The 27,594-nt window shown below is 46.7% G+C and overlaps 13 protein-coding genes and 1 non-coding gene across 14 annotated transcripts; 5 read left to right on the plus strand and 9 right to left on the minus strand.

The window, feature by feature from the left end:
- Positions 1–230: 230 nt before the first annotated feature.
- Positions 231–597, plus strand: SPPG_08962 (uncharacterized protein; the record flags this gene model as incomplete). Its single annotated transcript, XM_016757112.1, has 2 exons — positions 231–408; positions 480–597. 2 exons carry the CDS (start codon positions 231–233, stop codon positions 485–487), a joined length of 186 nt encoding a protein of 61 aa, XP_016610799.1. The 3' UTR covers positions 488–597.
- A 117-nt stretch (positions 598–714) lies between these two features.
- SPPG_01843 (protein translocase subunit TIM44) lies at positions 715–2,342 on the minus strand. Its single transcript, XM_016750155.1, has 3 exons — positions 2,181–2,342; positions 1,221–2,117; positions 715–1,155 (listed from the first exon to the last, which is right to left on the minus strand). The coding sequence occupies exons 1-3, from the start codon at positions 2,223–2,225 to the stop codon at positions 823–825; spliced, it is 1,275 nt and encodes a 424-aa protein (XP_016610800.1). The 5' UTR covers positions 2,226–2,342; the 3' UTR covers positions 715–822.
- Positions 2,343–2,457: 115 nt separating this feature from the next.
- SPPG_10041 lies at positions 2,458–2,531 on the minus strand. Its single transcript has one exon. It is a non-coding gene; the product is annotated as a tRNA-Val (tRNA).
- A 133-nt stretch (positions 2,532–2,664) lies between these two features.
- Positions 2,665–4,639, minus strand: SPPG_01844 (uncharacterized protein). The gene is made up of 3 exons (XM_016750156.1): positions 3,620–4,639; positions 2,963–3,529; positions 2,665–2,892 (listed from the first exon to the last, which is right to left on the minus strand). The coding sequence occupies exons 1-3, from the start codon at positions 3,909–3,911 to the stop codon at positions 2,774–2,776; spliced, it is 978 nt and encodes a 325-aa protein (XP_016610801.1). The 5' UTR covers positions 3,912–4,639; the 3' UTR covers positions 2,665–2,773.
- SPPG_01845 (chorismate synthase) lies at positions 4,640–6,529 on the minus strand. Its single transcript, XM_016750157.1, has 7 exons — positions 6,427–6,529; positions 6,207–6,357; positions 5,914–6,136; positions 5,597–5,850; positions 5,261–5,530; positions 5,008–5,201; positions 4,640–4,903 (listed from the first exon to the last, which is right to left on the minus strand). The coding sequence occupies exons 1-7, from the start codon at positions 6,441–6,443 to the stop codon at positions 4,744–4,746; spliced, it is 1,269 nt and encodes a 422-aa protein (XP_016610802.1). The 5' UTR covers positions 6,444–6,529; the 3' UTR covers positions 4,640–4,743.
- SPPG_01846 (ATP-dependent helicase HrpA) lies at positions 5,746–9,606 on the plus strand. Its single transcript, XM_016750158.1, has 5 exons — positions 5,746–7,850; positions 7,907–8,058; positions 8,119–8,192; positions 8,264–9,307; positions 9,367–9,606. The coding sequence occupies exons 1-5, from the start codon at positions 6,670–6,672 to the stop codon at positions 9,475–9,477; spliced, it is 2,562 nt and encodes an 853-aa protein (XP_016610803.1). The 5' UTR covers positions 5,746–6,669; the 3' UTR covers positions 9,478–9,606.
- On the minus strand, positions 9,517–10,585 carry SPPG_01847 (uncharacterized protein). Its single transcript, XM_016750159.1, has 2 exons — positions 9,962–10,585; positions 9,517–9,889 (listed from the first exon to the last, which is right to left on the minus strand). Exons 1-2 carry the CDS (start codon positions 10,481–10,483, stop codon positions 9,635–9,637), a joined length of 777 nt encoding a protein of 258 aa, XP_016610804.1. The 5' UTR covers positions 10,484–10,585; the 3' UTR covers positions 9,517–9,634.
- A 5-nt stretch (positions 10,586–10,590) lies between these two features.
- SPPG_01848 (H(+)-transporting V1 sector ATPase subunit C) lies at positions 10,591–12,545 on the minus strand. Its single transcript, XM_016750160.1, has 10 exons — positions 12,361–12,545; positions 12,036–12,189; positions 11,885–11,979; positions 11,719–11,810; positions 11,556–11,654; positions 11,426–11,494; positions 11,259–11,351; positions 11,094–11,187; positions 10,890–11,027; positions 10,591–10,829 (listed from the first exon to the last, which is right to left on the minus strand). The coding sequence occupies exons 1-10, from the start codon at positions 12,508–12,510 to the stop codon at positions 10,647–10,649; spliced, it is 1,167 nt and encodes a 388-aa protein (XP_016610805.1). The 5' UTR covers positions 12,511–12,545; the 3' UTR covers positions 10,591–10,646.
- Positions 12,546–12,627: 82 nt separating this feature from the next.
- Positions 12,628–13,543, minus strand: SPPG_01849 (uncharacterized protein). The gene has a single exon (XM_016750161.1). It carries the CDS (start codon positions 13,446–13,448, stop codon positions 12,798–12,800), a length of 651 nt encoding a protein of 216 aa, XP_016610806.1. The 5' UTR covers positions 13,449–13,543; the 3' UTR covers positions 12,628–12,797.
- Positions 13,544–13,681: 138 nt separating this feature from the next.
- On the plus strand, positions 13,682–15,949 carry SPPG_01850 (uncharacterized protein). The gene has a single exon (XM_016750162.1). The coding sequence runs from the start codon at positions 13,689–13,691 to the stop codon at positions 15,477–15,479; it is 1,791 nt and encodes a 596-aa protein (XP_016610807.1). The 5' UTR covers positions 13,682–13,688; the 3' UTR covers positions 15,480–15,949.
- On the minus strand, positions 15,510–21,799 carry SPPG_01851 (uncharacterized protein; the record flags this gene model as incomplete). Its single annotated transcript, XM_016750163.1, has 33 exons — positions 15,510–15,746; positions 15,810–16,013; positions 16,073–16,153; positions 16,222–16,337; positions 16,401–16,473; positions 16,538–16,711; positions 16,782–16,903; positions 16,978–17,102; positions 17,162–17,301; positions 17,381–17,458; positions 17,527–17,658; positions 17,724–17,802; positions 17,873–18,024; positions 18,080–18,150; positions 18,213–18,402; positions 18,465–18,620; positions 18,680–18,796; positions 18,854–18,900; positions 18,962–19,037; positions 19,104–19,201; positions 19,263–19,348; positions 19,409–19,488; positions 19,547–19,746; positions 19,802–19,930; positions 19,983–20,091; positions 20,147–20,289; positions 20,352–20,400; positions 20,469–20,551; positions 20,619–20,678; positions 20,743–20,890; positions 20,954–21,170; positions 21,226–21,350; positions 21,425–21,799. The coding sequence occupies 33 exons, from the start codon at positions 21,797–21,799 to the stop codon at positions 15,510–15,512; spliced, it is 4,272 nt and encodes a 1,423-aa protein (XP_016610808.1).
- A 139-nt stretch (positions 21,800–21,938) lies between these two features.
- SPPG_01852 (uncharacterized protein) lies at positions 21,939–24,687 on the plus strand. The gene is made up of 13 exons (XM_016750164.1): positions 21,939–22,287; positions 22,358–22,489; positions 22,549–22,606; positions 22,658–22,724; positions 22,783–22,915; positions 22,972–23,118; positions 23,183–23,308; positions 23,372–23,491; positions 23,547–23,666; positions 23,723–23,820; positions 23,877–24,081; positions 24,145–24,183; positions 24,246–24,687. The coding sequence occupies exons 1-13, from the start codon at positions 21,967–21,969 to the stop codon at positions 24,582–24,584; spliced, it is 1,905 nt and encodes a 634-aa protein (XP_016610809.1). The 5' UTR covers positions 21,939–21,966; the 3' UTR covers positions 24,585–24,687.
- A 131-nt stretch (positions 24,688–24,818) lies between these two features.
- SPPG_01853 (argininosuccinate lyase) lies at positions 24,819–26,788 on the plus strand. Its single transcript, XM_016750165.1, has 7 exons — positions 24,819–24,923; positions 24,987–25,441; positions 25,502–25,848; positions 25,916–26,000; positions 26,061–26,204; positions 26,264–26,344; positions 26,404–26,788. The coding sequence occupies exons 1-7, from the start codon at positions 24,833–24,835 to the stop codon at positions 26,650–26,652; spliced, it is 1,452 nt and encodes a 483-aa protein (XP_016610810.1). The 5' UTR covers positions 24,819–24,832; the 3' UTR covers positions 26,653–26,788.
- A 30-nt stretch (positions 26,789–26,818) lies between these two features.
- On the minus strand, positions 26,819–27,576 carry SPPG_08963 (uncharacterized protein). The gene is made up of 2 exons (XM_016757113.1): positions 27,287–27,576; positions 26,819–27,212 (listed from the first exon to the last, which is right to left on the minus strand). The coding sequence occupies exons 1-2, from the start codon at positions 27,470–27,472 to the stop codon at positions 27,000–27,002; spliced, it is 399 nt and encodes a 132-aa protein (XP_016610811.1). The 5' UTR covers positions 27,473–27,576; the 3' UTR covers positions 26,819–26,999.
- Positions 27,577–27,594: the final 18 nt, after the last annotated feature.

The raw sequence follows: 27,594 nt of genomic DNA on the forward strand, positions 1-27,594 counted from the left end.
TCCGGGTTCGGGTTAGCGCTCGGGTTTAGGTTCGGGTTCGGGTCAGATTTACGGATCTTTTGATCATGCCAGCGTGGCACTCGTGTGCCTTCAGTTTACCGCATCTACCGGTACACTCGGGTTTAAGGCCGACTATCTGGACAGCTAGGATATGCAGAACATTTATATTTTCTCAGCATCTCATCTCATACTTTTCTTGTTACCCAGGCAAACCTCTCGGACGACAGGGCATGGTTGAAAAGCGGCCTGCACGAGGCGGCCGTGGCGGTGGCATGCGCGGAGGTGCTCGTGGCGGTCGTGGAGGCTTTGGTGGAGGCCGTGGAAGCTTTGGTGGAGGCCGTGGAAGCTTTGGTGGAGGACGAGGTGCCCCACGAGGTGCATCAAGAGGAGGTCGTGGTCGTGGAAGAGGTGAGGCAAAATGGTTCGTGTTATTCATGAAGAAAAAGGAAGCTAATGCTGATATACTTTTGTTTTGCTAGGATTCTAATGGGTTGTGCGTGCGGCTTTTGTTGTTTTCTTTTTTTATTTTGTGTATACTGCGTTTCTGTCGACATGATAAATACACTTTTGGCTGCCTCAGCCATCATTAGACTTGTTCCATTTAAGATGCACGCAGGGTGTCAGGCGCCACCTTAACAAATGCGCACAGGCATCTAGACTCATCATGATGCATTGAGCACTGGCCACGTCGAATACCCACCAATTCAAGCAAAATATTGGTCAAAATCTCAGTTCTATATTGTATTAAAACTATATCATGCCAAACACACACCATGGTCACATGCGTAAAAAGTGTTTTGTTAAATGCAGTTCCCTTACTCATCACCACCCGGTACTCCGACTCCAATCAATCACAACCCACCCCCCAGTCCGCTCCGAAACCTCCACAGAAGGATCCACAGCCTGCGCCTTTGTAAACGCCATAACATACGTAGCACTCTCAATAGCATTCTCATTCCCCACAACCAATTTCCCCTTGACGTTGCGAAACATTAGAATTTCATCGGTTTGGAATGTGACGAGTATGACGGGGACTTCGTCTTCGAGGAGAGTGAGTTTACGGATATCTACTCGTCGGAGGTCCAGGAGTTTGCAGTCGGATACGAGACCTTGGGATTTTTGGGATTCGAAACCGGCCGCAAGTCGTGCATAAGCCTATGCCAAGGTTTCATTAAAAGAACCAAAACCAAAATATAATAACAAAGACGAAAAAAACTCACCCTTTCACTACACCACTCACGCAAAATAGCCGCCTCCCCTTTTAAATACGCCTCAACAATCTCTGGGATATAATACATGGTAGCCTCCTTTAAAAACCTCTCTGTCCGAAACCCAGGATCAACAGCCTTAAGCGCGCGAACAACCTGAGCCGTCTCAGTTTCCTCAAAAGCAGCCGCATGGAAAAAATCTCGTACACGTTCCACGACGGGATGATCAGATTCATCAAACCCTCGCTTCACAGCAAACAATTTCTGCGCAATAGGTGAATCCTCTTTAAATTTCCGCCACGATGCCGCCAATTTGGAGGTTCGATGAAGTTCTATATTACTCCCTGCGTCTGGATCCGAAACGACTTTTCGATGCGGGTTGGGGACACCCGGAATCCCCAACGGAGCAGCTTGACCCTCAACATTCTCTGCTCGCGTCCGTTCACGAACCTCTCTAGGCACATACTCATGAAAATACGCAGAATCCCCACTCCCAATCACATCCTTATGCACAACTTTCAACCCCTTGCCAACGACTTTGGCTGCTTGGGTATCCAAAACGGGTTTAGCGACCTTGGAGGATACTTCTGCGACTTTTTCACCCGCTCCCACAATGGCTTGTCCAGTCTTTTTCACAACCGGGTTCTCTAATACCCCATCTACAACGTCCCCGACTTTTTCAATGACTTTGCTTGTTGATTCTGATGTAGTCTTCATGGCTTCTTTTGCCCTCTGTACCGCGTCGCTCTCGGCAAGTTCCTTTGTCGACGCTGACAACTGCTGCACATTTTGTTGTAATTCCCGATTCTCTTTAACTTGTCGTTGAACGGATTTGTAGAATTCGGTGAAAAAGTTCTGGGATATGGGTGTCGTGTGGAGTGAGCGGATATGCGGACGAGGGGTTTGGGTCTTTTTAAGGCGTTAGTTTGGAATATGGAATTTGTAGATCACTTTGAAAAAGAAAAAACTTACCCTTATGAGCCCTGCAACCCGCCGACAAAGGAGACTCGAAACCATGCTTTAAGCAACTCGCAAGTGAGACAAGTAGTTTTCTTGTCCAAGAATAATAATAAAAACACTGGAAACCAAACAGCACTTGGAAAAAAAAAAGGTCTGTAGGAAATGCGAACCTAGTGTTCAGGAAACTGCTCCGATCGCCCAGTTCCGTTGTTGCCAGGCAATCATCACGTGCCATGTGAGTCCACTGTCATTTCGGCCGAGAGCAAAAAGTTGAAGAAGGAGGAGGGAGTGGTCTCGTCCAGGTTCGAACTGGAGACCTTCAGTGTGTTAGACTGATGTGATAACCAACTACACCACGAGACCATATGAATATCATCAGATGATGACTTTTGATATCAGTTTAGCAACACCAAGGAGAACTGTTCATCTGCCAACAGACCTACGCACCAATGAGTCCAAAATGAAAACAGAAATATGCAGCAAAACCAGATACCATCGCAAAAAGAATGTCGAGTGCCAGCACCAATCTATTATTTGTTTCGTTTTTTAATAAAGAAAAAGTAGACCCTATCCAAAAAAAAAAAAAAATCCCAATATGCCGCCTGCTACCCTCTTCTTGCCTCCCCCCTCAACATCTCCACTTCCCTCTGTAGTGCATCCCGTTCTTGCACGATAGCGTCCCGGTCCCGTGCAACCTTTTCCAACGATTCAATATAATCTACGGCTGTAAAGCAAACACAACACATCAGATTGCAAATTCACCTACACAACATGAGGATGCACCACGAAATTACCTTTACTCAACACCTCCCATTTGGACGCTTTACTCCCTCGAAACATATCTCCAGGCAACGCATCCTTCAACTCATCAAAAAGCTCCTTCATCTCACTCCGGCGCTTGCGTTCCGCCAATTTATGCACCACTCTCAATTGTGGTGAGCGAGAGTATGGGTGGAGGGCATTTGTTTGGATATGATGATGCACGGAGGCCCGGCGAGGCATCTGTGGGACGGGGGATGTAGACGGGGAGGAAAGCATCGAATCGACTGAAAGACGCCGGGGCGGATCAGTATGTACGGCGAGAGAGGGTTGCGGGGATCCGTATTCTTCTTCAGTGATTTTGGGTAACGATGGAGGAGGGGGTGGAATTTGTCCCGACATGGGTACATACGCATCTGTTGAACTGGGTGAAAGTGGCTGTAATCTCCCCCGACTTGATATCTTGTGCAAATGGGGTTCGGTAATGGATTGCCGGCGTCCGTCTCTACCGTGATGAACAGACAACATCGAGTCGGGAGATGGTCGATCGGAACGGTTCATTGTTGCATACATGAGGGGATCCGAAAATGAGTGCCTGCGATCTGGACCAAAAAAAAAAAAACATACACATGAACCGGTTAGCCCACAAACCTAAAAATATATATATATATATATAGATATTAAATACTCACCCTCCGTCCCTCCCTCCATTCCAAATCCCAAAACCGGCAACTGAACACTCCCCCTTCTCTCCCGCTCCAAAACCCTCAAAGGCGGTAAATCCAACATGGACTTTTCCACCTCCGTTTCGCCAAACTGGATATGAGCCCGGTACGGTGGGGACGGATAATCCTTTCTTGTTGGACTGTTGTTTGTGTTGGGAAGAGATAGTCTTGTCGGACGGTTGATATGGGTGGGTACGAGTACCCGTGGCATGGAGGAGGAATGATCAAGTGGTGTCAAATGTCCGTTGGAGAGTGTCATCTACCAACGCCCAAATAATGGAACGAATAAGAAACTCAAAATAAAGCGAGTATGTGGTTGGTGAAAGTGTGATGGAGTGATGGAGCAAGGAAAAGCGAATCGGGGCGACGGACAGGCACCCCTTCTCTATATATTTATACAAAAAAAAACGGGAACACATCTACAGCACACACACACACGAACACATCTATCCAAAAGCTGTAAACGATAAGTTGCCAGCCAAGAAAACAACCAGCCCCCTCCAAAAAATCAAAACGCTTATGGCCCAGCAAAGAAAAAAAAACACACCCATCTCTTTTTCCTTCCATTTCCCCCCCTTTTCAGCCATCCATCGTCTCACCAGTCCCGCTGTTCAATTTGTTTCTTGTTCCGCCCTTTACCCTTCCATACTTTAGACAGCCCTTGCCCAAAATCCGCTTATGAACACATGCAAAAAAACGATCGGGCTTTTTGTTGTGTGTTCGTGGAACATTGCTATTTGAAGGGAGTTTATTCGCCCACGCGACAACAAAGTGTGCTTAAACACACGGAACACTCGAAGGATCTGCACACACGGGAAGGAAGCAAGACACGAGGGCTTTTGCGGGCGGACGTAATTTAACGCGATTGGGAATCCCCCCCTCCTTTAACCGCCTGCTATTGCCCAAATCAGATGAATTAGAGTTCAATCATTTAAACAAACAAAATGAGACATTTGCCCAGCTACTCAAAAAGACAAAAAAATTGGTGGGGGGGAAAATGTTTGCAACTTGCTTATAATGTTACATGTGGTTGCCATATTTCTTAGAAAACTACATCGTGCATGTGTGTGTCCTTGTTCTACTATCTAACTTTACGCTTTGGGTAGTTGCACAGTGTGGGTGCCATCTGCCTCTTTGACTTGACCTACAACCTTGCTCTTTCCAAGTTCACCTTTGAGCACTGGAGGGATCTCAAGATCCGCGGGAAGGAGTGTACTGGCGCCCTGCCGCCCCAACTGCTGCAAAAGCGCACTATAAAAAGGGGGAAAGAAAAAAAGGGTAAATTAATCACCTATAACCCATAGTAGCGAGAAAGCAAAAATGTGGAACAACAAGCCATCGGACATGCCACGTACTCCATAATGACCAGTGCTGACATGGCTTCCACGATAGGAACAGCGCGTGGTAGAACACAAGGGTCGTGTCGTCCCTTTGCGGCTAACGTGCCGCTCACGCCATCGTACGTCGCAGTCGCCTGGGCTTGGCCAATCGTTGCTGGAGGTTTAAAGGCGATTTTAAAGTAAATATTTTCACCGTTCGATATACCTCCCTAAAAAAGCTATTAATTACGGGTAGCTGAGAGCCCACTTTGCGGATGTGACACCTCACCTGCACACCCCCAGAAAAGTTTGTTTTTGTGCCTAGCTTCCCACCACGTAGAACAAATGGGTCGTTATGTACATGGCCGGGAATATCCGTCCCGGCAAAGCCACTGCCAATCTCGAATCCTTTTGTAGCTGGAATCGACATCATGGCGTGTGCAAGTTTTGCTTCCAACTTATCAAAGCAGGGCTCTCCAAGACCAGCAGGCACATTTCGGATAACGCAAACAATGGATCCACCAATAGAATCATTTGCTTCCTTGGCTGCAATGATGCGCTATGTAAAACCGTCAGTTCCGAAGCAGCCGTAAATAGACCGATAATGCAACATTTTGAAGCTTACCTCTCGCATCCGCTGCGAAATCTCTGCATCTGGACATCGCACTTCGTTGGCGTCCACCTGCTCCCGTGAGATCGTCTTCAACGTTCCCCACCATTTTTCCCAACGCGCCAACCATTCGGCTTCCTCCTCGGGTTTCCCATACCCTGACATTGGTTCCATAGTTACATGGCCAATAGAAGCCACAAAAGCCACAATCTCTACATTGTGGGTGAGCTTGAGGAACTTTTCTGCGACACCGGCGGCAGCGACACGACCTGATTATGACTAGGATGAGCATAGATCGCGTCCATAACCATTGCTACAAGTAGACTACACACCAATGGTTTCTCGTGCACTTGAACGTCCTCCACCACTACTTGCTTTTATTCCGTATTTTGCAAGGTAGGTAAAGTCGGCGTGTGAAGGACGAGGATAATAGTCCATTTCCCCGTAATCATGGGGCCGCTGATCTTGATTTGGCACCGTCATGGCAATGGGTGTACCAAGGGTGAACCCCTTCTCAGTACCCGAGAGAATTGACACCCGGTCTTTTTCGTCGCGCTGTAGTAAAAACGCATGAGCGTTGCCATCCTCTATCGCAGAGTGCGGTCTCTTGCCCAAAAAAACTAACTGGAGTCGTCAAATTGCTTTGACCAGGCCTTCTTCTACTCAGTTGTGGTTGTACGTCATCTTCCGTTAATGGCATTCCTGGTGGAACGCCGTCTACAATTACCCCCACGGCCTTGCAATGCGACTCGCCAAAGGTGGTCACTCGAAAATTGCTGTGGGTGGGATCAGGTAGATCAGCATGATGCATTCAATAGTTTAAGAACAATAAAAATCCAGTCTACCTTCCAAAACTACTCATAATGGCGATAGGACTGATTTATCGAATTGGTAGGTATGCGAATACGTTCAAATCCCCAAGAAGCTCCCACAATTCTCGTCGTGGTCTCGTCCATCAAAATCATCGAACGAATTGCCAAATGTAGATGAGATTAGTGAGTCCAGCCGGATAACTAGCCAATAAACCAATTTGAATTTTGGAATGTGCAAAATCCGTGTTTTCGCACTCTTGGACTTTGCTAGTTGCAATGGGTCTGCACAAGCGACGGCACCTGAATTCAAAGGACCCTTTGGAACACCAGACTGGTACATCGAGTCGTACTGCGCTTCTATCCAGCCATTTAGGTCGTCCGAACGGGCACGCAATGGTAAACCGGTCGGCCAAGTCGGGGACGGAGCCCAATGGCGCTGCATTGCTAGAGGAACTGCTGAGAAGAAGACGAAAACGGCGGAAGGAGAAGAAGGAGCGGAAGGAGCGCAAGCGGCGTAGAGAGTCCAATGAGGAAAGTGGATGGCGGGTCTCTGTTGTTGCCCCTACCGTGGGCGGTGCTGCCTCGAACGGGCAGAGCTCTCAGTCAGACCTAAATGGACAACCGCTTCAACAGCCAGAGGAGGACCCAGCTCTGCCCAGCCAACCTTTGGCTGAACGTCGCACACTTGATAATGGTGTGAATGGCTTGAGGGTTACTAACGGGCTGGCTAAGGGCATTGAGAAGGATTTGGTTCCTTCCGCTATCGCAGCCAATGGCTCGTCAGGAACACACAACGACAAAGTGAAAACGAGAATAAAGTCAAAAAGTTTAGGAAATGGTCATACCCCGTCAACTTTGACAAACGGCAGCCAGCATGTGCACAAGGAAGGGAAAAAGCACAAACGGAAACACCAAGCAAGCCCTTTGGCTCAACGCCTCCAAGCAGAGAGGGAAGCGTTGCCTATCTATAAAGCCCAACGAGCCATCACCGATGAAATAATGCGTCATCAATCCGTGGTCATTGTTGGCGAAACTGGTTCCGGTAAAACGACCCAAATACCCCAGTTCCTGGACGCAGCCGGTCTCACCCAGCAGGGTATCATTGCCATCACGCAACCTCGTCGAGTTGCTGCCATCTCTATTGCCAAACGTGTTGCAGATGAGTTGGGCACAAAGCTTGGCGACAAAGTCGGATACTCGATCCGATTCGACGATACTACATCACCGTCTACCAAGATCAAGTACATGACCGACGGTATGCTTTTGCGAGAACTGTTGTCCGATAACAAGTTGAAGAGATATTCCGCAATCATTTTGGATGAAGCCCATGAGCGTACTTTACGAACAGATATACTTTTCGGCATGGTCAAGGCTATTCAGAAAGAAAGGAAGGATTTAAAGATCATTATCATGTCCGCCACGTTGAACGCAGAGAGGTTTTCGCAATATTTTGACAAGTATGTCTTTGGCACACTCTTCTTGGCCTGTGTGTCGATGCTTATCGTCTCTGCAGTGCGAAAGTCATTTATGTCGCCGGCAGACAGTTTCCCGTTCGAACATTCGCAGCTGTACAGCGACAGGAAGACTACGTAGATGCCGCCTTGGTTGCCACCTTTCAGCTGCACATGGAAGAACCGCGTGGTGACATTTTAGTGTTTTTGACCGGTGGGTTTGTGGTTGCGAGTAGAGACTCTTCAAAGCATTGCGATAACAGTTGTGGGATAGGTCAGGAAGAAATTGATAATCTACAAAAATTGATTGAAGAGAATGCTCGGAATCTTCCGCCAAAGTGTCCCAAGGTAAGAAGATTTAAGTCATGCATGTTGTTCCAAACCGGCTTTACTGACCCTGTGCCCCATTGGCAACGAAGATTATCGTGACCCCCATTTATGCCAAACTCCCAGCCGATCAACAAGCCAAAGTGTTTGAACCAACACCACCAGGAACCCGTAAGATCATCCTGTCTACAAATGTCGCCGAGACGTCCATCACCATCAGTGGAATTCGATATGTGGTTGATACCGGTATGGCAAAGGTCCGGTCATACAACTCAAAGATTGGAATGGAGTCTCTGGTCGTACAACCTATATCCAAAGCCTCAGCTCGACAACGATCTGGACGAGCTGGGCGTGAAGCCCCTGGGTTCTGCTACAGGCTCTACAGTGAGGAAGCGTTTGATAGTCTTCCTGAAGATTCCGAGCCAGAGATTATGAGGTGCAATTTGGCAAGTGTGATCTTACTCTTGAAGGCATCGGGTGTGGATGACGTTGTCGGCTTTGACTATATGGATCGCCCATCAAGAGACTCAATCATTCGCGCACTTGAACAACTCTATGCCCTCGGTGCATTGAACGACGATGGAAGGTTATCGTCGTTGGGCCGTCAAATGGCCGAACTTCCGCTGGACCCCGTATACTCGAAAATCTTGATCCAATCAAAAGCCTTCAAATGTACCAAAGAAGTGATATCCATCATCGCAATGTTATCGGTCGACCTAGTGTTTTATACCCCCAACGATAAACGCGAACAGGCCGGCCAAGCCCGCAAACGGTTTATGAACTACGACGGTGATCATATCACGCTATACAATGTACTCAAGGGGTATCAATCCGTCCATGGCGATGCCGGCTGGTGCACCGAGAACTTTATCAGTGGGCGGTCATTAAAGCAAGCCTTGGATATTCGAAAGCAGTTGGTGACGTTTGCGGAAAGGATGGGAATAGATACATCCGTTTCGTGCGGGACGGATTTTGATCCCATTTTAAAGTGCTTCCTTACTGGATGCTTTCAGAATGTGGCATTGAGGACACCAACGGGAGAATATAAGACCATGATCGGAAATCAGACGGTATTTATCCACCCTTCGTCTGTATTGTTTGGAAAAAAGCCCGTTGCGGTTTTGTACAATGAACTGGTGGGTAGTTGGTCTCCACGCCTCTAGTGTCACCCGGTCTCATTTTCATGCCTTGCTAGATGCACACAACAAGGCAATACATGCGGAATATATCCGTCATTCAACCACAGTGGCTCTTAGAGTGTGCACCGCAATACTACGGTCGGGGAGAGGCCCCTGCCGCGCGGTAATTGATTTGTAGAACAGGTGGATAGAAGATGGGACGTGAGTTCATCCAAACGTTCATGTATATATAGCATTTGTTGTGACATGTTTCCACATTTTGGACAATATTTAAAAAAACAGTTTTTTGCATCATGCTTCTAAAATGCTCTTCATGCTATAAATCTAGACTACTTCCCGCTCATTCCTCATCATAATCGAAATACGCCGACCTCTGGGAATCGTGTTCCCTCTGAACTTTCTCAAAGCCGGATCATCAGGTATTTCATGCGTGTAATCAAACCGGAGTGCATCTCGTTGGATGTAGAGGCTTCCTGGTTCGACGAGGGCGCTAAAAGATTGCGTTGGGTCTTTGACCTGCCGAAATATTATAACGGCTGATGAAAGAAGGGAAAGACCCGTTATAATCGTCCCCGATGCCTGATAAAAAGTTACATGTTACCAAACTACAGAGAAAAATAGTTAATTTTCATCATCTTGAATTTTACATACCTGCACATTATCAACATGACCTCTAATCTCCCCTCCTTCCCCCAAATCCAAAATATGAGGATCCAACCATTTTCCTACCCGACCACCATCCGCTTCCACCACTTCCTCCACAACCTTTTTAATTTCATCCACAATACCCACAATTTCGGGTTCATCCCCTCCACTTCGAGACCAAGCTCCTACAGAGCATTCACGATATTTCTCAATCACACCATCAAAATGGCCTTTCCAGTACTCCCGACCGCATAGCCGCCGTAGCTTTTTGTCGGCAGATTTGGTAATGAGGGCTTGTTGGGCTGGTGAGAGGAAATTTGGAATAATTGTGAGGGAACTCGGAGGTGGTAGGTTTGATGTGTGATTGCTGAGGTCGAGAAGTGGATTGGAAGGGTGAAGTTGGCCTAAATTCCTTTTAGGAGATGGAGTGGTGACATGTGATCTCTTGCAAGCGCGGGTGGCTTGTAGGGATAAGAAAGGGAATGTTCGCAGTCGTCCTACCATGTGGCTGCAAGACATACTACCCATGTATCAACATAAAACTAGTTAGTCACAGCAGTGCATTCAGCTACTTGCGTAAGGGTAGATCACCGACGAGAACCAAGGAAGTATCAATAAACAGCTTAGGTAATGAATCCGATCTAACCTGGAACGGCAGGTAGTGTTCGCAAGTCCTTTGTATTAATTGACCTTACACAATGGTGTTGATATAAAACAATACAACTGGAGAATAATCCTTGTCCCCAAGCAGCAGCTGCAGATGTTCCTCAATCTGCTGGTCATCAGCCGACGACCCTGTCGATCCTGCACCACCCAATCGCGCAAAGTGTCGGTTGACGGCATCTTTCAACTTTTGCTCCTGTTTTGGTTTTGCCTTGTAATCATAAAAGTAGGTTAGCATCAACAAATACATGTAAATTGGTGGTATCCTCACCTTAAGGAGCATTGGTTGGAATTTGGGTGGAAGGCCGTATCGAAGAATTGACTCCACGAACACGCGCAATGCTTTTATGTGAATGTAGCACGAGTAGACTTCTCCAAAGTTTGTCTTACACAATCTCAGTAAGGTCGTCTGTATGAAAGATTCTTTAATAAAAATATCGCGAGTATGCAAGAAGAGAACATCTGATAGACGCACCCATTGTTCGCGTTCCGTTGCCCCCATCTCTGCCAATTGTTTCTTCTCAGCCGCCATGGCTTGAGCATCCCATTTGAAATCTCGAACATGAAACCTATGGCAATCATTGAAGGTATTGAATTTAGTGCGGCCTTTTTGAGTCGCTTGCCATAACAAAGTACCCACTTGAATTCCCGCGCTTTATTCGTAAATTCATCGACAACTCGTTGGAACAAGGATACTGTGAACAATGCATATTCATCATCCTCAGCTATTTTTCTGTGCAAAACATTTTAGGATCCCTGCCCTGAAAGTCCATTCAGGTGCCTGCTGAAGCGGAGCCAGATGCTTACTGGGAAGACCGTGGAACAACCATCTGCGTTATGGTTTCATACTTATTGATCCAATCACTTATCAGCGATCTATCCACAAAAATACTTCGTTAGACAGAATATCTTTCACAGATTTCATCGTAGTACTTACTTTGGTACAGCCACAATCAAAGTCGTCAGATACTCTGAATCAAGAATTAGTTGATCCTTTTTCACAATGTCATTAAGACTTCGCACGGCCAGGTTTCCTCTAAACGACACGTGGGCATCAGAAAACGAATTTGAATCTAAGACTCAGATTCCCGCAAACTAACGTTTGCTTCCTCTGAATTCCTTGTAGGGCGGACTTCACGGTTGTGTATGCTGTCATCTTGGTTTTCATCAAAGTATCAATTTGATTCACTTCCTACATGTGTTAAGAAATTGTCAGTCCACGGATGTGATCCAGATTAGTGCAGGGTCCAGACATTGGGCCTGTACCTGGAGTATCATATCTGTCAGCTCCCGTAGGGATTTGTCTGTACGGTACTTCATACTGTTCCATTGATAGCCCCGCAAAAAAGCATCAATGCTTTCTGATTTCCGTTAGCACATTCCCACCTGCGGGAGATTTGAATTTCGCAAAACTCACTTTCATTGACGGACAAGTTGCTCTTCCACTGCTCCACGTCGTTGTTCAGAAGATTCCTCATATTGTCCGCAATTTTCGTTGCAATGCCTTCCACAGTAGTGTCCGCTTTTGACAGGTCATCCGACAACACTACGAGAGAGTCCAAGGTGCCAACCTGAAACCAATTCCAGTCCGTTATTAAGCACGCGGTCAAGAGTCCCTTTCTATGCAACCACCCGTTGAAGATCCCCCGTATATTGCTACTACATACAACCCAAGTGTATCCGCCTTTCTTCTATTGAGTAGGTCCTCTTCAGGTTCGTTCCGAGACCGCCGACCAACCTACCTTAAACTCCGGTAGGGCAAATGGAAATAGCTCTGCGTGGTCATTGTGCTTTGAGGCAACCTTATCCCTCAGCTTATTGATAGTGTCTTGCTTCGTTGGGTCATCAGGAGCGGATATGAAGACATAGGGTGACAATGCTTGGTGAGACATTTGCGGTGATGGCGGACGATGACCCAAACGTTGCTCGCGTTGGAAAGGGCGCCATTCCCGTCGGTGATGCATTACAATGTGGATTCCAATGACCTTTGAATGTGCTTACGAAACGCGTGAGTCTCAATACACTCTCCCAATTCCCTTCGAGCGTATCTATGTTATTTTTTCCAAGGGTAATAGTCTCTAACGGCTAACTGGTCCAACATGTAACAGCTCCAAACCACTAATACCACTACAAAAAGTATAAAACAAACTTGTACAAGCATGACCTGTCAATCAGAGGTCTATGGAAGTGTTCCACCCTCTTTGAGGATCACCCGCTTCCTCCAAAACATGGCCACTTCTTTGACCCGCTTGCATGCTCCGCCAAATTCCTTGTCAGATACCGAGAGATCGAGCGGCAGATTAGTTGAGGTAGATGAGGACGCATGCCGGTGGGCTGCGTCTGATGCCAGTTGAAGGCAGGTAACAAAGAGGAAGGGAAGAGGACGTCGCCATGCTGACCGAGAGCGGGATCGACGGAGACGGGAGAGGTAAATGAGGGCGATAACGAGTTGAGGGAGAGTCGCTCGTGTTGAGATGAGAAGATGTTTTATAGCTTTGATTCCAATAGCATCCGCACGACTCTTTCGTGAGGCTTCCTTTTCATCTCGTAAATTCCTTGTTGCTGATTTCCCGGAGGCGCCTGCAGCCAGCCGCACCAACATCCATATAAGACCTGCTAGTTTGGGCAAAGGTGCAGGCTGACCCCGAATTCCAGAATCTAGAGATGGTAGGAAGTTTCGTCGATCTCTTTCGCTACCCCTATTCAGAGCGCTATGGTGCATGGTTGGAGCTCTGGCGGTGTTGCTAGCGTCGGTCCTGTCCAAACTCAACCGAGCTGTTCCTTCTTGACACTCGGCAATGAGCAAGTCCAGCTTGTGCGTATTTGACATTCTCCTGCTCTGTTGTGGATTGAAAGCACCGAAAAAGAAGGAAACTGCATTGCCTGGGCTTCTTATCAGTAAAAAAAGTGTTCAAGTAAAGCTGGGTGGGCCTTTCAAAAAAGTTCAAGTCTTGGCAGAGGGAAATAGGTCATTAAATGGTGATATTGCAATGTAACCTAATTTGGGTATTAATTTGGGGAGGTCTTGAGACTCAACCAGCACGTCGAAACACGCAGATGAACAAGTTCCATGTTTTCCTCCATGACATTAGATTATGTTCCATCAACAAAATCCTTAGACGATACCGACGACATCGTCTTTCTTGGGCCACTATGTTCCACGCAACAGTACAAGTATCTAGCAGGAGATACCAATTTCCACAGGCGAAAAACTTTATTGAATTATCCGCCACTGATATCGGGAGGAACAGTCCACGATAATGCAGGGAAAGCTTGGCAGGAGGCCGGGCACGATACTGAGACAAATAATAGAGCAGCAGTTCAAATTCAGCGATGTTTTCGTGGATGGTCTTGCCGTAGAGCATTTCGGAGTAAACGAAACGCAGCTATTTGCATACAGCGCGTAACGCGAGGTTGGCTATGTCGAAAGCAAGAGGATCGGCGAAGAAGAGCTGCCATAGTACTTCAGCAGCTAGTGAGATGCCATTTATGTCGAAGAGATTTCCTAATAACCCGGAAAACAACGATTCAGCTGCAAAGCTTGATTCGAAGGTCCTCTTTGCGAAGAAAGTTCTTGGCCACCCGCCGCGCCGTCATCCTGATACAATCTTATGTACGTGCATGGCTCTGTCGAAGGAGGTATGCAGAGCAAAGGCGAAAAGTACTTTTAGCTCAGAAATGGATACGAGGAAGCATCTGTAAAAGAAGATACGCCACAACCCGACGAGCAGCTCTCACGATTCAAGCTGCTGCCCGCAATTGGCTATTGCGAAGGAAGCAGCAAACTGCGGTGCTTGAAATTCAACGAATAGTACGAGGATGGATAGCACGACGGCGATACAACGAACTAAGATCGGCAGTGCATCTCATCCAAATGCGCAGAAAGGGTGTGATAGAGCGAACGGCGTATCTACGATGTCAAGCTAGCGCCTCCACCATTCAGTCCTGGTTCCGCTCAGTGGTTGCTCGCAGGCATTTCTTGAGAAAGAGAAACGCTGCCTTATATATACAAAAATGGTGGAGACAAGTGAAAGTGACGGTAACCGAGCGTCCAGCGCGAGAAAGCGAGATCCAAAACTCGACGGAAGTGGACATTCGCGCACAGCGTCGAGCGACTATTGCTGCAGCTTTGCAGTTGATCCGTGATAAAAAGCGAAAGTTGCAAGCTCAGATGGAGAATACTGGACAGAACCCTACCCCCGACGTCATCAAATCCCCCGACACGGCCACAAACACAACCCGCGACCCTAGCCCCAATCAAAATTCTCACTCCATCACACCAATTGACGATCCCTTCACGGACACGACACATCTATCTGCACTATCCCCGGCCACACTTGACCGCGTCACAAGAGATAATAATGTGAAAAACGCTGGTTACAAATGCCGATTATCTTTTACGGTTGTTAAGAGACCACCACCAGTGTCCCCGACCAGCAGACTGAAGCAGCGGATAGAAGATAGACACAAGTCCGGGGAACCATGGGAGCTTAGGGGTGGTGAAGAAGATATGTGGGACTCTTCTGAAAACAGCAAAACACGTCGACTACAGTGGCGACATAACCTTGTGTCCTTTGTGGAGTTTGATCCGAAAGAAAAAGTGGCGGCTGTTTCCGGCTCCGAGCGTCCTCCCAGTGCTCCTCAACGGCTGTCACTCAAGCCGTCGATATGCAGCGAACCTCACCCATACGAAGCAATCCCTTCTCCAGAACTAAAAAAGGTCGAAGTTATGATAGAGAGATTCGTTTCTCCAAGTCCTCCTCGTAAGCCAAAAGGAAAGACCCGCGGCGGGAGCTCGCCAGGTCGTGGGCGGGGAGGAAAAAGGCTTTCCGTTGGAAAGCCACAGAGGGTTAAAAAGTAATGTACAATATAAATTTGCTCAATCTATGCACTATTCCCCGTTCATTATCTCTTCGTCTATCACCTCGTCCCCGCCGCCGCTACCTCGTTGCTCTTCTCCAGGATGTTCTAATGCTTGGACCATCCGCCCATCAATATAGTATTCGACATTGATATTTGCGACACTCCTCCGCATCCTGTCGAGAAGATTTCGGGCTTGGTCATAATACCCGTTGGCATAATGCGATTCAATCATTAGAGCAAATATATCCCCCAGACGAACTGCGTCCTGTTTGTGCTACGGGCTTAGTCTTCGGTAAACACCAAAATATGTAGCAGAGGACAAACATACATCAATATCGGAAACATGCAACAGCTCTTCACAGATTTTGAACATTGTTACAGTATCTGTTTTTGCATATTGTCTGGCTTCCACAAACTGACTGACACAGTCGATTTTCTGTGTCAGTGACCGACTTCGGAGGATGGTATTAGGGGAGCTCTGATCTTTCAGTTTTGTCATACACTTCCATGCTTCTTTCAAAGCAGCCAAAGCCTGCGATACAACAAAATGAGGATTGTGTGATTTCAAAATGACACTGCTCGCTATCTCACCTTCTCATAATTTTGGTATTCATCAATCTCAACCTGAGCGCAAGCTTCATAAAACGCGGCGAGCGACTCTAAAGCTTTGCCCTGAAAGCCCGGCCAACCATTATGATACCGCTAAGACATGCTACCAAATTAAACCTAAAGACCAATACCTTTGTGTAAAACGTGATAATTGCTTTCATAATTTGTGTATCATTTCTCCAGTCTAATGTTTGTAGGTAGTTAGCTGCTAGTACGAAAATGTCACGTTGCTTGGGCCCGGACACATCTGCCGATGAAATATCAAGCGTTACCGATAGCTTTTAACAGTTACTACAGCATCGGCACTCACTGGCGAAGAATAGGATCTTCTCTGTATCACCGGACTTCAACAGTGCTTTCATAGCTTTCATCCGGTCGCCAGCCTATGTATGACAGGCAATAAGTTCAGAGCCCCAATATGATCATATTCATCGTTACGGTACGAACCTGAGTATACTTTTTGCACGCGAGATGATATGATCCTTGCTCCATGCAACAGTCCGCTACTCTGAGCAGGGCTTCTTTCGCGGATCGGTCTTGGTCATCATTCGCGGGGATTGGTATTGCGTCCGCCATCTCTTCAGTGACAACAATGCCATGTGTAGCACAAATATCCAAAGCCTTTGCGCACACATCAACCCACGTCCTTAGTAAGGTTTCGTGCGCAGACAATGTTCATGCGCAAGCATACCTCATCGAATTTTCGAGCCAACATTAAAAGCCGAACTGCGCGCTCGAACTGGGAATTCTGGATAAAGAATGAAGCGCATTTTTGGAGAACAGTTGGATCGGTGTTACTATCAAAGTCTTGTTCTATGTGGGGGTCATGCAATGTGAGAGCGAAAGACTTAGTATATCTGAACTACTTTTGAACAGGAAGACCGTACCTATATCCTCCAGCATAGCAGGTTGATTTGTTTGAAAGCACAGGTCAATTGCCCTGCCCAGATTGCCCCCGCGGTGATACAGGCTGATTGCCTTTTCCAAATGTTTGCCCGATTTCTCGAAATATCTAGTCAGCGAACGGTGTCAGTATCGGAGCACGATGAACACTCCAATTAACACCAATACCTTGCAACATCCACCAGAGCCTGCGGAGAGGCTTGTAATGCTAGATGCATCAGCTCATTATCCAATCGGTGCTCTTTTGCGAGCCTAATGGCATGGTTGTAACATTTCGCTTTCGCGTAGAATGAGATGGCATCCGCTAGCTATTTCCCGGACGAGGTTTATTTTAGTCTCTGAAGTTCGATAAGAGAACTCCGTGGGTTCATTAGTGGTCAGGCTTACCTTGGATTCTGTCTCAAAATAATGTGCAATGTGGTATGCAGCAGCCGGACTATTCGCTTTCTCAGCGATATCAATTGCCTGAAACGTGACATATGAGCATCGCCACAGAGCAGCAGTTTAGACTCATCCAAAACATTCCACCTCACCCGCTCAATGTCTCCCGATAAACAGTGTATCCGCACTATCGATAGTGTATCGCCAGCCAGCTCGTAATATCGCAATGCAGAGTCCAAATCCCCATGGGATTCGGAAAACTGGCCCCACCATTTTTTCAGTAGCTTCCAAGGAGCAAATCATTCAAAATCTTGCAGCCTATTATGAAATTCCGTGGGACGGACCTTACCTTGTTCTCAGAAGTAGTAATATACTTTTCGAGTTCTGGAACTTCATTTTTTCCAAGTAGCATGCGAGGAATTTCAAAACTTGATCCATTCCAATTAAATATTTTAGCGTGAAGGGGCAGGCAATGCTACCAAGGTACTTGCATCATACCTATGTGTAAAAGACTTCTCGAATGCCGCCACTGCACCACTCGTATCGCCCAACTCCTCCAAGTAGCAGGCAAAATTGTAAAAGGTCGATCGAAGGTGGATGCGGTCATGGGTTGCGGCAATTTGAAGCGCCTTTTCCCATTGACAGGTTGCCTAGCCAAGCTCCATGTTAGCAAGTTATCACAAGATGATATGGTGCCACACTCACCTGATAGAATCGATTAAGGAGGTCATATCGGCCGCAAGAAAGATACAAGGACTCAACATCGTCGTTCATACCTGCCAGGAATTCACACTTGTTAAATATCATAACGCATGCTGTCGTGCTCATGGATACTTACCCAGATGCAATGCAACGATGGCGGCCTTCAATTCCGGTGGACCAGTTGGATCGACTTGATGCAGCGCGTGAACGGCTTTCGCATTTCCCATGTTCGATAAACACAGGGTTGCCACATCGATCCGCTTGGTCTTTACACACATCTTAGCCATGGTTTCCCAGACGTTTGTGCTTTTAATGAGTTTCAAAGCCTGTTGTATTGGCAATAAATCAGCACACACGCTAGAAAGACTCTTCCTTTTTGATTTCACACCTTTAAGGATTCATCCATGTTACCAACGGCGATATGAAAGCTGAAATCGATCATCGCTTTCATTGTGGCCGTATCGGTGTTTTCCAAACCCTCAAAGTCACGCGCTACTACGCTGGACACCATATTCATGTCATCCGGTTCTTCTTGCGTACTTCCCTGCGAGAACTGAACGATGAATATGGTACATTGCCAATTTTGTAGTATATATACCATACCTTAATGTAATAGAGAAATGGCATATATATCCCAAAGAGGGCATCGGAGTTGGGAATAGTTGTGGTTATGTCATGTAACGTTATTCCGTAGTCAGAAGTTACGAAAAAGGAGACAATCTAGCGAATAACAGTTAATATGTGATGTCTCTTGTCACATAAATATATCTAGGGTACCTGGGAGGTCGGGGCAGCTGTTGTCAGCGTGTCTGGTCCTGTGTCTTCTAAAATGCATATATATATATATGAAGAAATCAGAAATTTATATCGGTTGGTTGAACGTACGGGATGGTGTTGCATATCCTTCGCTTTGACACACAAGAATCCTCGGGTCTTCCCAGTCCCAGAAATGAGACACCGGCTGTCGGCCACATGAGTATGAATATCAACCCCTAAATAGGCATGCTTCTGAAGACAACATACTAACCATTTGACCATGTTCTTTCATGTCAAACGCTAGTATGACATCTTTCTCGACATCATAGACATAGACCTTGGTGTCAAATTGCTGCAGCTGGGTCGCGCCTACTTTCAAGATAGGTGAGATAACACATCCATCAAGCTTGCAGACAAAGTCGACGCTTACCCTTGACTGGGACGCACGCTAAGAAACTGATCATTGTTCCATTGGCATTACATTTGGCCGATGCAATTGAATGTATACCAAGGGCGCTATAGGACAGTACAATTAAAACGGGAATGGAGCACATGTTGCAACAATTCTCGACTTACTCGTCAATCCGCTTGGAGACTAGTTGCTTTGGTTCCCGGTGCGACGTGCTGAACAGTTTCAGATAGTTTCGGGAAGTCGTCTACATCACATGCATGTAGTCAGCAGTTGTTCTCCTTTAGCACAACTGGCCATCTTACAATGAGGAGGAGGGATGGAACTGTCTCGATCAAAGTGATATCGCCTTCAGATTCTGGAAGGCTGAGGACAGACTTGGTCACCCCTTGATGATTACAAACGTCCACTCGATTAGACTTTGCAACGTAAATAAATTGGTCGTCGAGATTTATTATATTGCTCTCCGCCGCAAACGTGGCACTAGCCACAGACATTGGTCCACCTAAAGAGTGACGTTCATACGACAATCAAAAGGTTACTTAAAAGCGGGTACTGACCTCCAATATCCTCTCCGTCATTCCAAGAAGCGAGGAAATAATCCAGCCGGTTTCCACTTGCAGTCAGGGGAAGGTCAAGTGATTGATCACTGTTAGCTACTGAGCCCAGGTTTCGTATTGGTTGCCCGGCTGATATACATCAATCATAATGGCTTATAGTGCGTGGACACAGTTTGCTTACCATCCGAGTATTCTTGGACCTCAATTGTCGTACCACTCCATACAGCAAAGAGATTTCTCGAAAGGGCCAGCCCTTTGATGCGAAGATCAACTGTGCGCGCAATCGGCCTCTACAATCGGATACGTTCATAAGAGTATCTCGGCGTCTAATGTTCCAAAACTCACCTTTCCCCCAGGATAGATGATAACTTTACTTTGCTCCACCTGTACAATGGCATTTCTTCCCCAGAGCTTTTTGCGGAGTACCTGCTCCGTGAGGATTTTCAAGCCCGACCGTTTACGAGCCCCCAAAAGCCCAGATTGTGCACCTGAATAATCCACATTATCTTCAAAATGCTTCTGAATGATATATTGATGATGGCCTTCTTACCCCAGGCAATCCCTTCCACAGCACCACCCAGATTGGTCTTACTTATTGGCTACGGATGATGTGCGATATGGTTTTGGAAACCGCAATGGTGCGTCGGCTACTAGTTCTCCTTCTTACCTCCCATGTTTGTACACCCATGCCTTCGGCTTCAGGAACATAACGGGCCTTCCACATCATCACATGGCCAGAGTCGGTGCCGGCTGTATAAATCCAGAAGAGGCGTTATAGTGGCGCATCGCCGGTCGACATTTTCCGTCATGAGCCTACCAGCAAGCATGTTTCTAGAATTACTAAAAGCTATGCAATTGATGCGAACTTTCTCCATTCCTTTGAATCGGAGTACTTTAGCAAGTTGGAGTGTGTGGGATATACCCTCATGGCTATACAATACCTGTCATACTCAGGACACTATTTTCCTCGTTTTCAATATCCCAAATCCAAATAGGTTGTCCGCCAACAGAAAGTGCGAGTATCGCGGGACCAGCCCAAGTAGCAATTACAGCTCTGTTGTCGGCTTTAGCGGATGTGCTCAGTTTCATCTATATCTACGTTGGTAAGAAGCTGAAAACCTTTTACAACTATGAACGCTCACGTATACACACCTGGGACTCCTGTGTCATCTTTCCGTCACTTGCCAGACTATACTGGTGAAGTAAAAGGTCGTTGGTAATGATTACGACCATATCTTTATGTTCCAACATTAACAACGTGGCGATTTGTGAGGTGGTTGACGCGCTTTCTGTGCAGTGACCCATATCATCGGCGTAGTGAATGGAGCCATTAGTGGTTGAGAGGAAAAATGGGGGAGAAGTGCCTGAACTATAACAACGTCTTAGCAACGCGTCAAAGGTTCCATCGGAACTGCAAATCATACCGCAAGTCCAACTCTTGCCGATGCGAGCGAAAAATGCAATGCGTAATACTGTTGTGCAAGCGGTACTGGCACAAGATGGAGAGTCTACCCCGAGGATCCACTTTCCACACTACCACATCACCATCCTAGGTAAACTTGATGAGCGATGAGAATATTTGGCACATCCCCACCTATGATGGCTTGCCTCGTCACCCGTTACAAGCCGGTTCCCTAATGGACTCCACTCAACCACAGTTATACTTGATCCGTGAACATTCCCCTCTCGCAAGACCGCTTCTGCATCGGACCATATGCCAACAGTGCCTGATTGGAATGTATCAGCCTCCACAAGTTTGAGAGTGTAAAGAAACTCAATCACACCATTTGACCAGCTAATGGCTAGGAGCTTTCGGGATGGATGCCACCTCAATATTACACTCCCTGGCACTCGACAGATATCCGCCTGTGGACGCTTTTGACCTTCCTCATCAAATAGATCGACTCTCCCATCTTTGTTCGCGGCGGCTAGAGCGGGGAAGGCGGAGTGAACTGCCAATGCAGTATAGTCCCCATCTATTGTCTGGTCGTACCACATCTCTATGCAGCGGAAAGATGGACGGTGCTCTGTGCCAGCAGAAAAAGTTGAACAAGTATGGAGGACGCGTTCGCGTCTTCTCATGTAATCAATCTGGTTCAAATGTTCGTCCAGCTGCATTGGTTTGGTCGATTAAGAGCCCAAGATAGAGCAGCCTGGACAGTGAAATGACGGCGAGAGCAGTGATCCATCCGGCATGTCGCCTAGTGCTCCACCGTCGCTCGAGCTCTGGCGCAGCCTGGAAGCATCTGTCGGAGATTTTGCCATCGAAACCCCCTGTGGTAGCAAAGTCCGTCGCCCAGAAAACGGAAGATCTCCGAAAGCTTGCTGCCAGCTTTCTTGAGGCCAGCAAGAGGTCAAGCCAAGGTCGGCCCCAAAACCCACAGGATACAGCGGACACTGTTATCGAATTACTCAAAGCACATAAAGGAGATACTCTGTCTGTCGGCGCTGGGCATGCGCTGCAACATACGACCGTTCCAAAAGAGGTCAGTAATTCTTAGGTCCAGCCTCACACCGATATTAGGCTGAACCATTTGTCTGTATTCCACATGGAAGGAGCCATTGAAGGTAAATCTGCCATCGAGACCACCTACGCAAAAGCCTTCAGTAGATCACACCGCGGGAGCCTGTGATACCGCTCCCCCAACCCCGTCAGACGGCGTTGAACAGCGGAAGCCACAACAGAAGGTGAGATTCTCTAGTAATTGCGGTATTTCATCAACTGCAGAGACTTACCTTCTCGACAGCCACGAACACCTCGCGCAAAATGGCAAACTGTGACACCATTTCCTTTCAATTACCAAGGTTGATAGTATATGAATAGCTATTAGCTTAACTCCAGCTAACTCAGCTTAGCCGTTGAGAGAACGGACGATGCGATAACTCCAACATTAGCCCATGGATTGGACCGTGTGCTTTTCAAGTAAGCACCCAAATTATCTGATCAATCCATTTCGGCGAACTATAACATCTCGGTGCAGCCCAGGTCCACATTTCTTGCAAGATTCCGAGACAGATATATTCAATTTTGACCCATGGTTAAAGAATATCCTACAACCAGACGACTTCGACTATGATGCGCTGCCTCCGTACGTGATCGCATCACAAGACTCGGTGCGTTAATCATGACTGTCAGCCATTACCAGGATGCTAAAGTTGTGATTTTCCAGTCGTTATTGGCCCTTAGCAAAAAGCAGCGGAAACGTTACGTGTCTTCGACGTCTTCGATCACTGGTCTGCTGTCGCAGTTATATTTGTTGATCTCCAACCAGAAGCCAATCAATACATCGTCTTTTTCACCGTGTTTCCAAGAGGAGGTGAATTGAATGGCGCCGAAAGCGGAACATGGTTATGTGTACGGTACTTACTAACTCACCAAAGCCCGCTGACTTTACAACAACCTCTCGGGCTCCCATGTCAGTTGTGCTTCGGCATTTTGACGGAGGATACGCCATAGATCTCGAGAAGCCTGACGACGACGACGATTGGAACGTGATGATGAGCTTGGTGTGTGCGCAACTTATCAAAGCATATATGCGATAAGAGCTAACCCGGATCACCACCAAATAGGGCAAATCCATGGAGAAGATGTTGACGGTCCCACCTGCGGAGTTTGAGAAATATCACAAAGTCAATTCTACACAATTTGCCGAAAAGACACCGCAGAAAGAGGCATATCATTATGCGACGGTCGGTAGGATTTTTATAGTTTTCCAAACCCTTCTGTAACACGGATCAATGGTAGGCAGAAGGATTTCTTCTCCGAGCTCAGATTGATTGCCACGATGCGCGATTACCAAAAAAGACTTTCGATCTTAAAACAAGAGCAACTGTGGCCATTCGCATGGATCCCGTCAACTACTTGGTAAGCGCAGTGGGTCCCTGCCTCTCATTCGCGTGGTTAATCAATACCATTCCTAGAGCAATATTGATTACAAGCTAACTTCGGTAACGGGCCGATATCAGTCTTTTGAAAGTGAACTGTTCGACATGCTACGATCGGCCTTTTTGAAGTATAGGTACATTTTACATATTCCGTAGGTCTGTTCGCAAGGCAATTAACATTTGTAAACAGCTTCCAGGCTCGCATCGGTGACATGGACGGTATCTTTGTTTGCTATCATAATACAGCTGAAGTATTCGGTTTTCAATATCTGCCTATGGGAGAAATGGATAGGCTACTGTTTGGGAACACGGCATATGCCGAGCAAGCGTTTGCGCTTTCAATAAAAGTTTTACAAGCGGTTCTAGACGTCATTACCAGCAAGTATCGCGGACAGGTAAGGGTGTGTGTTTTCAAGGTCAGTTTCAACTCATTGGTTTGATCAAACGGTAATCATCAGGATATCCGACTTACGCTCGCACGAGAGGGCGGCGAAAATGTAAGTCTCATGCAGTAAACCGGTACTTGTTGTTCATCTTGATTGATCATACGTGTATTTAGACTTCTCTTGCATTCTTTGCTGATCCCGTAATGGATTTCGAGATCATGGAAGATGGAGGCTATGTGTCTCCTCCCGAGCTCAGCAAATTCGAATTACAATGTCGCTCAATCCTGAATGGTGCAGAAGAACCGAGTTATTTCGACATTGCTGCGGATGGGTCGGATACTTGGGAGCTGCAGTACAAGATCAAACAGGCCAATATCTCACTGATGCAACTATATGATGAGTACGAGAGATTGAGAAACAGGTGCTCAAATCTGAAACCCTTTGTTCCAACAAAGGGGCACAAGATTTTTGTCAATAGATTGCGCAAAAAGGCGAATTTAGATCTATATTGATCGGATTCGTATTTCGGTGTCGATAGTCAGCGACGTTGGTAGAGTTTCAGTATATTTTATATTATTTATCTATTACAATAGCAATTGCTTTTTTAAAGATGCAGATCTGCCCTTGCTCATTTCATCTGGAGAAATGCCGATGAAACTGAATTCAAATACCTCTAATTCTGATTCTTTGGAAACAGCAGCAGGCAGTGGTAGGACACTAAGGTTGCAATCCGATCAATGATGGATGAGTCACTGTTGCTATGAGAACAGTACATCAACTTGCATCTATCTTCTCTCAACTCCAAACCGTTACCTGCTCGATAATTGTCAACATGGCTCAACTCTGGGGCGGTAAGTAATATTCCTTGCTATTTTGTACAACTTATACTCTAACACCACATGTATGGAGTGTAGGTCGTTTTACGGGCAAAAATGACCCTATCATGGAGGCTTTTAACGCCTCTCTGAAATTCGACCGACGAATGTGGCAAGCGGACATCACCGGGTCCCAAGCATATGCGAAAGCACTAGCTCGTGTTGGTATCTTAACACACGAGGAGCGGGACCAGCTCGTTGAGGGTCTGGATAAGGTGGGACAAGAGTGGGCTTCGGATACGTTTGAGGTCAAACCCAGCGACGAAGATATCCATACTGCAAATGAACGGCGCCTTGGGGAAATTATTGGAACGGTAGCAGGCAAGCTACACACAGGACGAAGCCGAAATGATCAAGTTGCGACCGACATGCGGATATGGTTACGAGAGCAGGCGACGGCCTTGTTGACTTTCCTAAAAGATTTGATCGGCATTGCCGTAGCGAGGGCGGAAAGAGAAATTGATGTGATTATGCCTGGGTACACTCACTTACAGGTTATTGCAATTGTTAAGAAACTCATATCGTAGAGCGAATGTTAATATGCCACTGTTCAGCGGGCACAACCCATCCGATGGAGTCACTGGTTACTGTCGTACGCATGGAATTGGCATGCCGATGCGGAGCGCCTTGAACAGTTAATCAAGCGTATCAATAAGCTGCCTTTAGGGAGCGGTGCGTTGGCGGGCAACCCCTTTAATGTCGACCGCGAATTTCTTGCGAACGAGTTGGGATTTGAGGCCGTCATGCCCAACAGTCTTTACGGTGTGAGCGATCGAGATTTCGTGGCCGAGTTCCTTTTTTGGGCCAGTTTGACGATGGTCCACTTGAGCAGGTGGTCGGAGGACTTGATCATCTACAGTTCGGGAGAGTTCGGCTTTGTGTCTTTGGCGGACGCTTACAGGTACCTGATACTTCCAAGCAAATTCCCATATCGAATTCTCAACTTATCTCCAATCAATGGGTAATAGTACTGGCAGTAGTTTGATGCCACAAAAAAAGAACCCGGATTCTTTGGAACTGATACGCGGCAAAACAGGTCGCGTCTTTGGTGGGGTACGCATAGCGATCAGAGTATTTTTTGGTGGCGATTGGCGTTTCATCCCCGCTCCTTAGATGTCCGGTTTTCTCATGACGCTCAAGGGATTACCAAGTACCTACAATAAAGATTTGCAGGAGGACAAGGAACCTATGTTCGATGCCGTGGACACTATTGGTGCCTGCTTGCAAATCGCGACTGGTACTCTTACAACGTTAACGGTAGATTTCATTTCAGCCATATAGCGGAAATGAGCGTTTCATTAATATTTCAATTGCAGATTAAACCCGAAAAAATGAAGCAAAGCCTGTCAATCGATATGCTCGCTACGGACGTTGCTGAATATCTTGTCCGAAAGGGGGTGAGTATCGACATGCATTTCTGCGACATGAGATTGTACTCAATTGGCCTGATATTCAGGTACCCTTCCGTGAAACACATCACATTGCGGGCCGCGCTGTGCGTCTAGCTGAGGACCGCGGAACTCAGATGGACCAGCTGTCTCTTGACGACTTTAAGCAACTACATTCCGCTTTCGAAGCGGACGTTAAAGACATCTGGAATTTTGAGCAGAGCATCGACAATCGCTGCGCTACTGGTGGAACAAGCCGAACCACGGTGGAACAGCAGATCACCTTCCTGAAGCAATGGTTAGGCACTTCCGCGTAGCCGCAGTTCCTTGTGTTACATCCGAAAGTGTGCGCCTGGCACCTTGTGGTTGGACAATGAAATATGACATTTTGTAGATTCATAGCATGAAATATGAGGATGCACTCCAAAATATATGAGTACATTGCAACACCAATGATGCAACAATGAGTTTCTGAATCCATGGTGTCGAAGAAGAATGGTTGCACGTTGTATTGCCGCTAACCGAACGTCACCATATGAAAGCAAGTTTCAGAGGCGCAGAGGGAGGATTCGTTTACAGAATGTAAACTGCTTGTCCGTACCCTCTGCTACTCCATTGTATATACCTTACAGCCGAAGAGGAACAAGCTGAGGTCCGTACAAGATCATTTTTTGTATCGAAAGAGATAGATGTACAAGAACACAGCGAGCACGAAAAAGATGAGATACCACATCCATCGCCCGTTTTGTGTTCGTGCCATGATCTTTAGTCTTCTCATAGTCGCACCCAACAGTCCACCGCTCTTTTCAAAGTCATTTTCCATATCTCGTAATGCCCCCAATTGATATGTCACCTCCTCTCCTATTTGAAGAGATATCTAAAAATCATAAAGCTGTTAATGTGAGGATCTTCAGCAGTGCCTTCAAGCAAATCTGAAGGTTCCAAACATGCCTGTTTCAACTCTGTTATCTTATTCCCGAGTAGGTCAACGTGGTCGTCATTTCTTTGTTCAAATGCATAGTGATGGGAATTTGTGTGCGCATCTGGTGAGGTGTTCCATGCCGTTTCACCAGAGGTATGCGGTTGTGGTTTCAGACTCCCTTGATAAGCACGGGCTGTTCTTGACCGATGTGACATTATACCAATTGTTGGTTTAGGGCTAATGGTAGAAGTGTTTTGGTTTGAAGCAAGTCAAAAGCTGGGCGGACTGGGGGATCATCGTTGCACACATAATCCACGTGATGCACTTTTGGCTTAGC

This window comes from Spizellomyces punctatus (genome assembly GCF_000182565.1).
Source record: "Spizellomyces punctatus DAOM BR117 chromosome Unknown supercont1.3, whole genome shotgun sequence".
Lineage (NCBI taxonomy): Eukaryota > Fungi > Chytridiomycota > Chytridiomycetes > Spizellomycetales > Spizellomycetaceae > Spizellomyces > Spizellomyces punctatus.

Bases quoted from the DNA above. Each gene is read 5' to 3' on its own strand.
- SPPG_01844 (XM_016750156.1), bottom strand. From the start codon at position 3,911: ATGACACTCTCCAACGGACATTTGACACCACTTGATCATTCCTCCTCC. The intron at 3,530-3,619 runs GTGAGTATTTAA...TTTTTGGTCCAG, and splicing joins AATGGAGGGAGGGACGGAGG to ATCGCAGGCACTCATTTTCG. The intron at 2,893-2,962 runs GTAATTTCGTGG...TTTGCTTTACAG, and splicing joins ATGGGAGGTGTTGAGTAAAG to CCGTAGATTATATTGAATCG.
- SPPG_01852 (XM_016750164.1), top strand. From the start codon at position 21,967: ATGACGGCGAGAGCAGTGATCCATCCGGCATGTCGCCTAGTGCTCCAC. The intron at 23,309-23,371 runs GTGTGTGCGCAA...ACCACCAAATAG, and splicing joins GGAACGTGATGATGAGCTTG to GGCAAATCCATGGAGAAGAT. The intron at 23,492-23,546 runs GTCGGTAGGATT...GATCAATGGTAG, and splicing joins AGGCATATCATTATGCGACG to GCAGAAGGATTTCTTCTCCG.
- SPPG_01843 (XM_016750155.1), bottom strand. From the start codon at position 2,225: ATGGTTTCGAGTCTCCTTTGTCGGCGGGTTGCAGGGCTCATAAGG. The intron at 2,118-2,180 runs GTAAGTTTTTTC...CGCCTTAAAAAG, and splicing joins GGGTTGCAGGGCTCATAAGG to ACCCAAACCCCTCGTCCGCA. The intron at 1,156-1,220 runs GTGAGTTTTTTT...ACCTTGGCATAG, and splicing joins GTGAGTGGTGTAGTGAAAGG to GCTTATGCACGACTTGCGGC.
- SPPG_01847 (XM_016750159.1), bottom strand. From the start codon at position 10,483: ATGGGTAGTATGTCTTGCAGCCACATGGTAGGACGACTGCGAACATTC. The intron at 9,890-9,961 runs GTATGTAAAATT...ACTTTTTATCAG, and splicing joins GTCATGTTGATAATGTGCAG to GCATCGGGGACGATTATAAC.
- SPPG_01846 (XM_016750158.1), top strand. From the start codon at position 6,670: ATGGGTCTGCACAAGCGACGGCACCTGAATTCAAAGGACCCTTTGGAA. The intron at 8,059-8,118 runs GTGGGTTTGTGG...GTTGTGGGATAG, and splicing joins CATTTTAGTGTTTTTGACCG to GTCAGGAAGAAATTGATAAT. The intron at 9,308-9,366 runs GTGGGTAGTTGG...ATGCCTTGCTAG, and splicing joins CGGTTTTGTACAATGAACTG to ATGCACACAACAAGGCAATA.
- SPPG_01853 (XM_016750165.1), top strand. From the start codon at position 24,833: ATGAGAACAGTACATCAACTTGCATCTATCTTCTCTCAACTCCAAACC. The intron at 24,924-24,986 runs GTAAGTAATATT...TATGGAGTGTAG, and splicing joins CATGGCTCAACTCTGGGGCG to GTCGTTTTACGGGCAAAAAT. The intron at 26,345-26,403 runs GTGAGTATCGAC...CCTGATATTCAG, and splicing joins AATATCTTGTCCGAAAGGGG to GTACCCTTCCGTGAAACACA.
- SPPG_01845 (XM_016750157.1), bottom strand. The intron at 5,851-5,913 runs GTGTGTAGTCTA...AGTCATAATCAG, and splicing joins AAGTGCACGAGAAACCATTG to GTCGTGTCGCTGCCGCCGGT. The intron at 5,202-5,260 runs GTGAGGTGTCAC...TAGCTTTTTTAG, and splicing joins ACTTTTCTGGGGGTGTGCAG to GGAGGTATATCGAACGGTGA.
- SPPG_08963 (XM_016757113.1), bottom strand. From the start codon at position 27,472: ATGTCACATCGGTCAAGAACAGCCCGTGCTTATCAAGGGAGTCTGAAA. The intron at 27,213-27,286 runs GCATGTTTGGAA...TATGATTTTTAG, and splicing joins AGATAACAGAGTTGAAACAG to ATATCTCTTCAAATAGGAGA.
- SPPG_01850 (XM_016750162.1), top strand. From the start codon at position 13,689: ATGTTTTCCTCCATGACATTAGATTATGTTCCATCAACAAAATCCTTA.
- SPPG_01849 (XM_016750161.1), bottom strand. From the start codon at position 13,448: ATGTCAAATACGCACAAGCTGGACTTGCTCATTGCCGAGTGTCAAGAA.
- SPPG_01848 (XM_016750160.1), bottom strand. From the start codon at position 12,510: ATGTCTCACCAAGCATTGTCACCCTATGTCTTCATATCCGCTCCTGAT. The intron at 11,655-11,718 runs GTTAGTTTGCGG...CGTGTCGTTTAG, and splicing joins GGAATTCAGAGGAAGCAAAC to AGGAAACCTGGCCGTGCGAA. The intron at 11,028-11,093 runs GTGCGTCTATCA...TCTTTCATACAG, and splicing joins CAACGGAACGCGAACAATGG to ACGACCTTACTGAGATTGTG.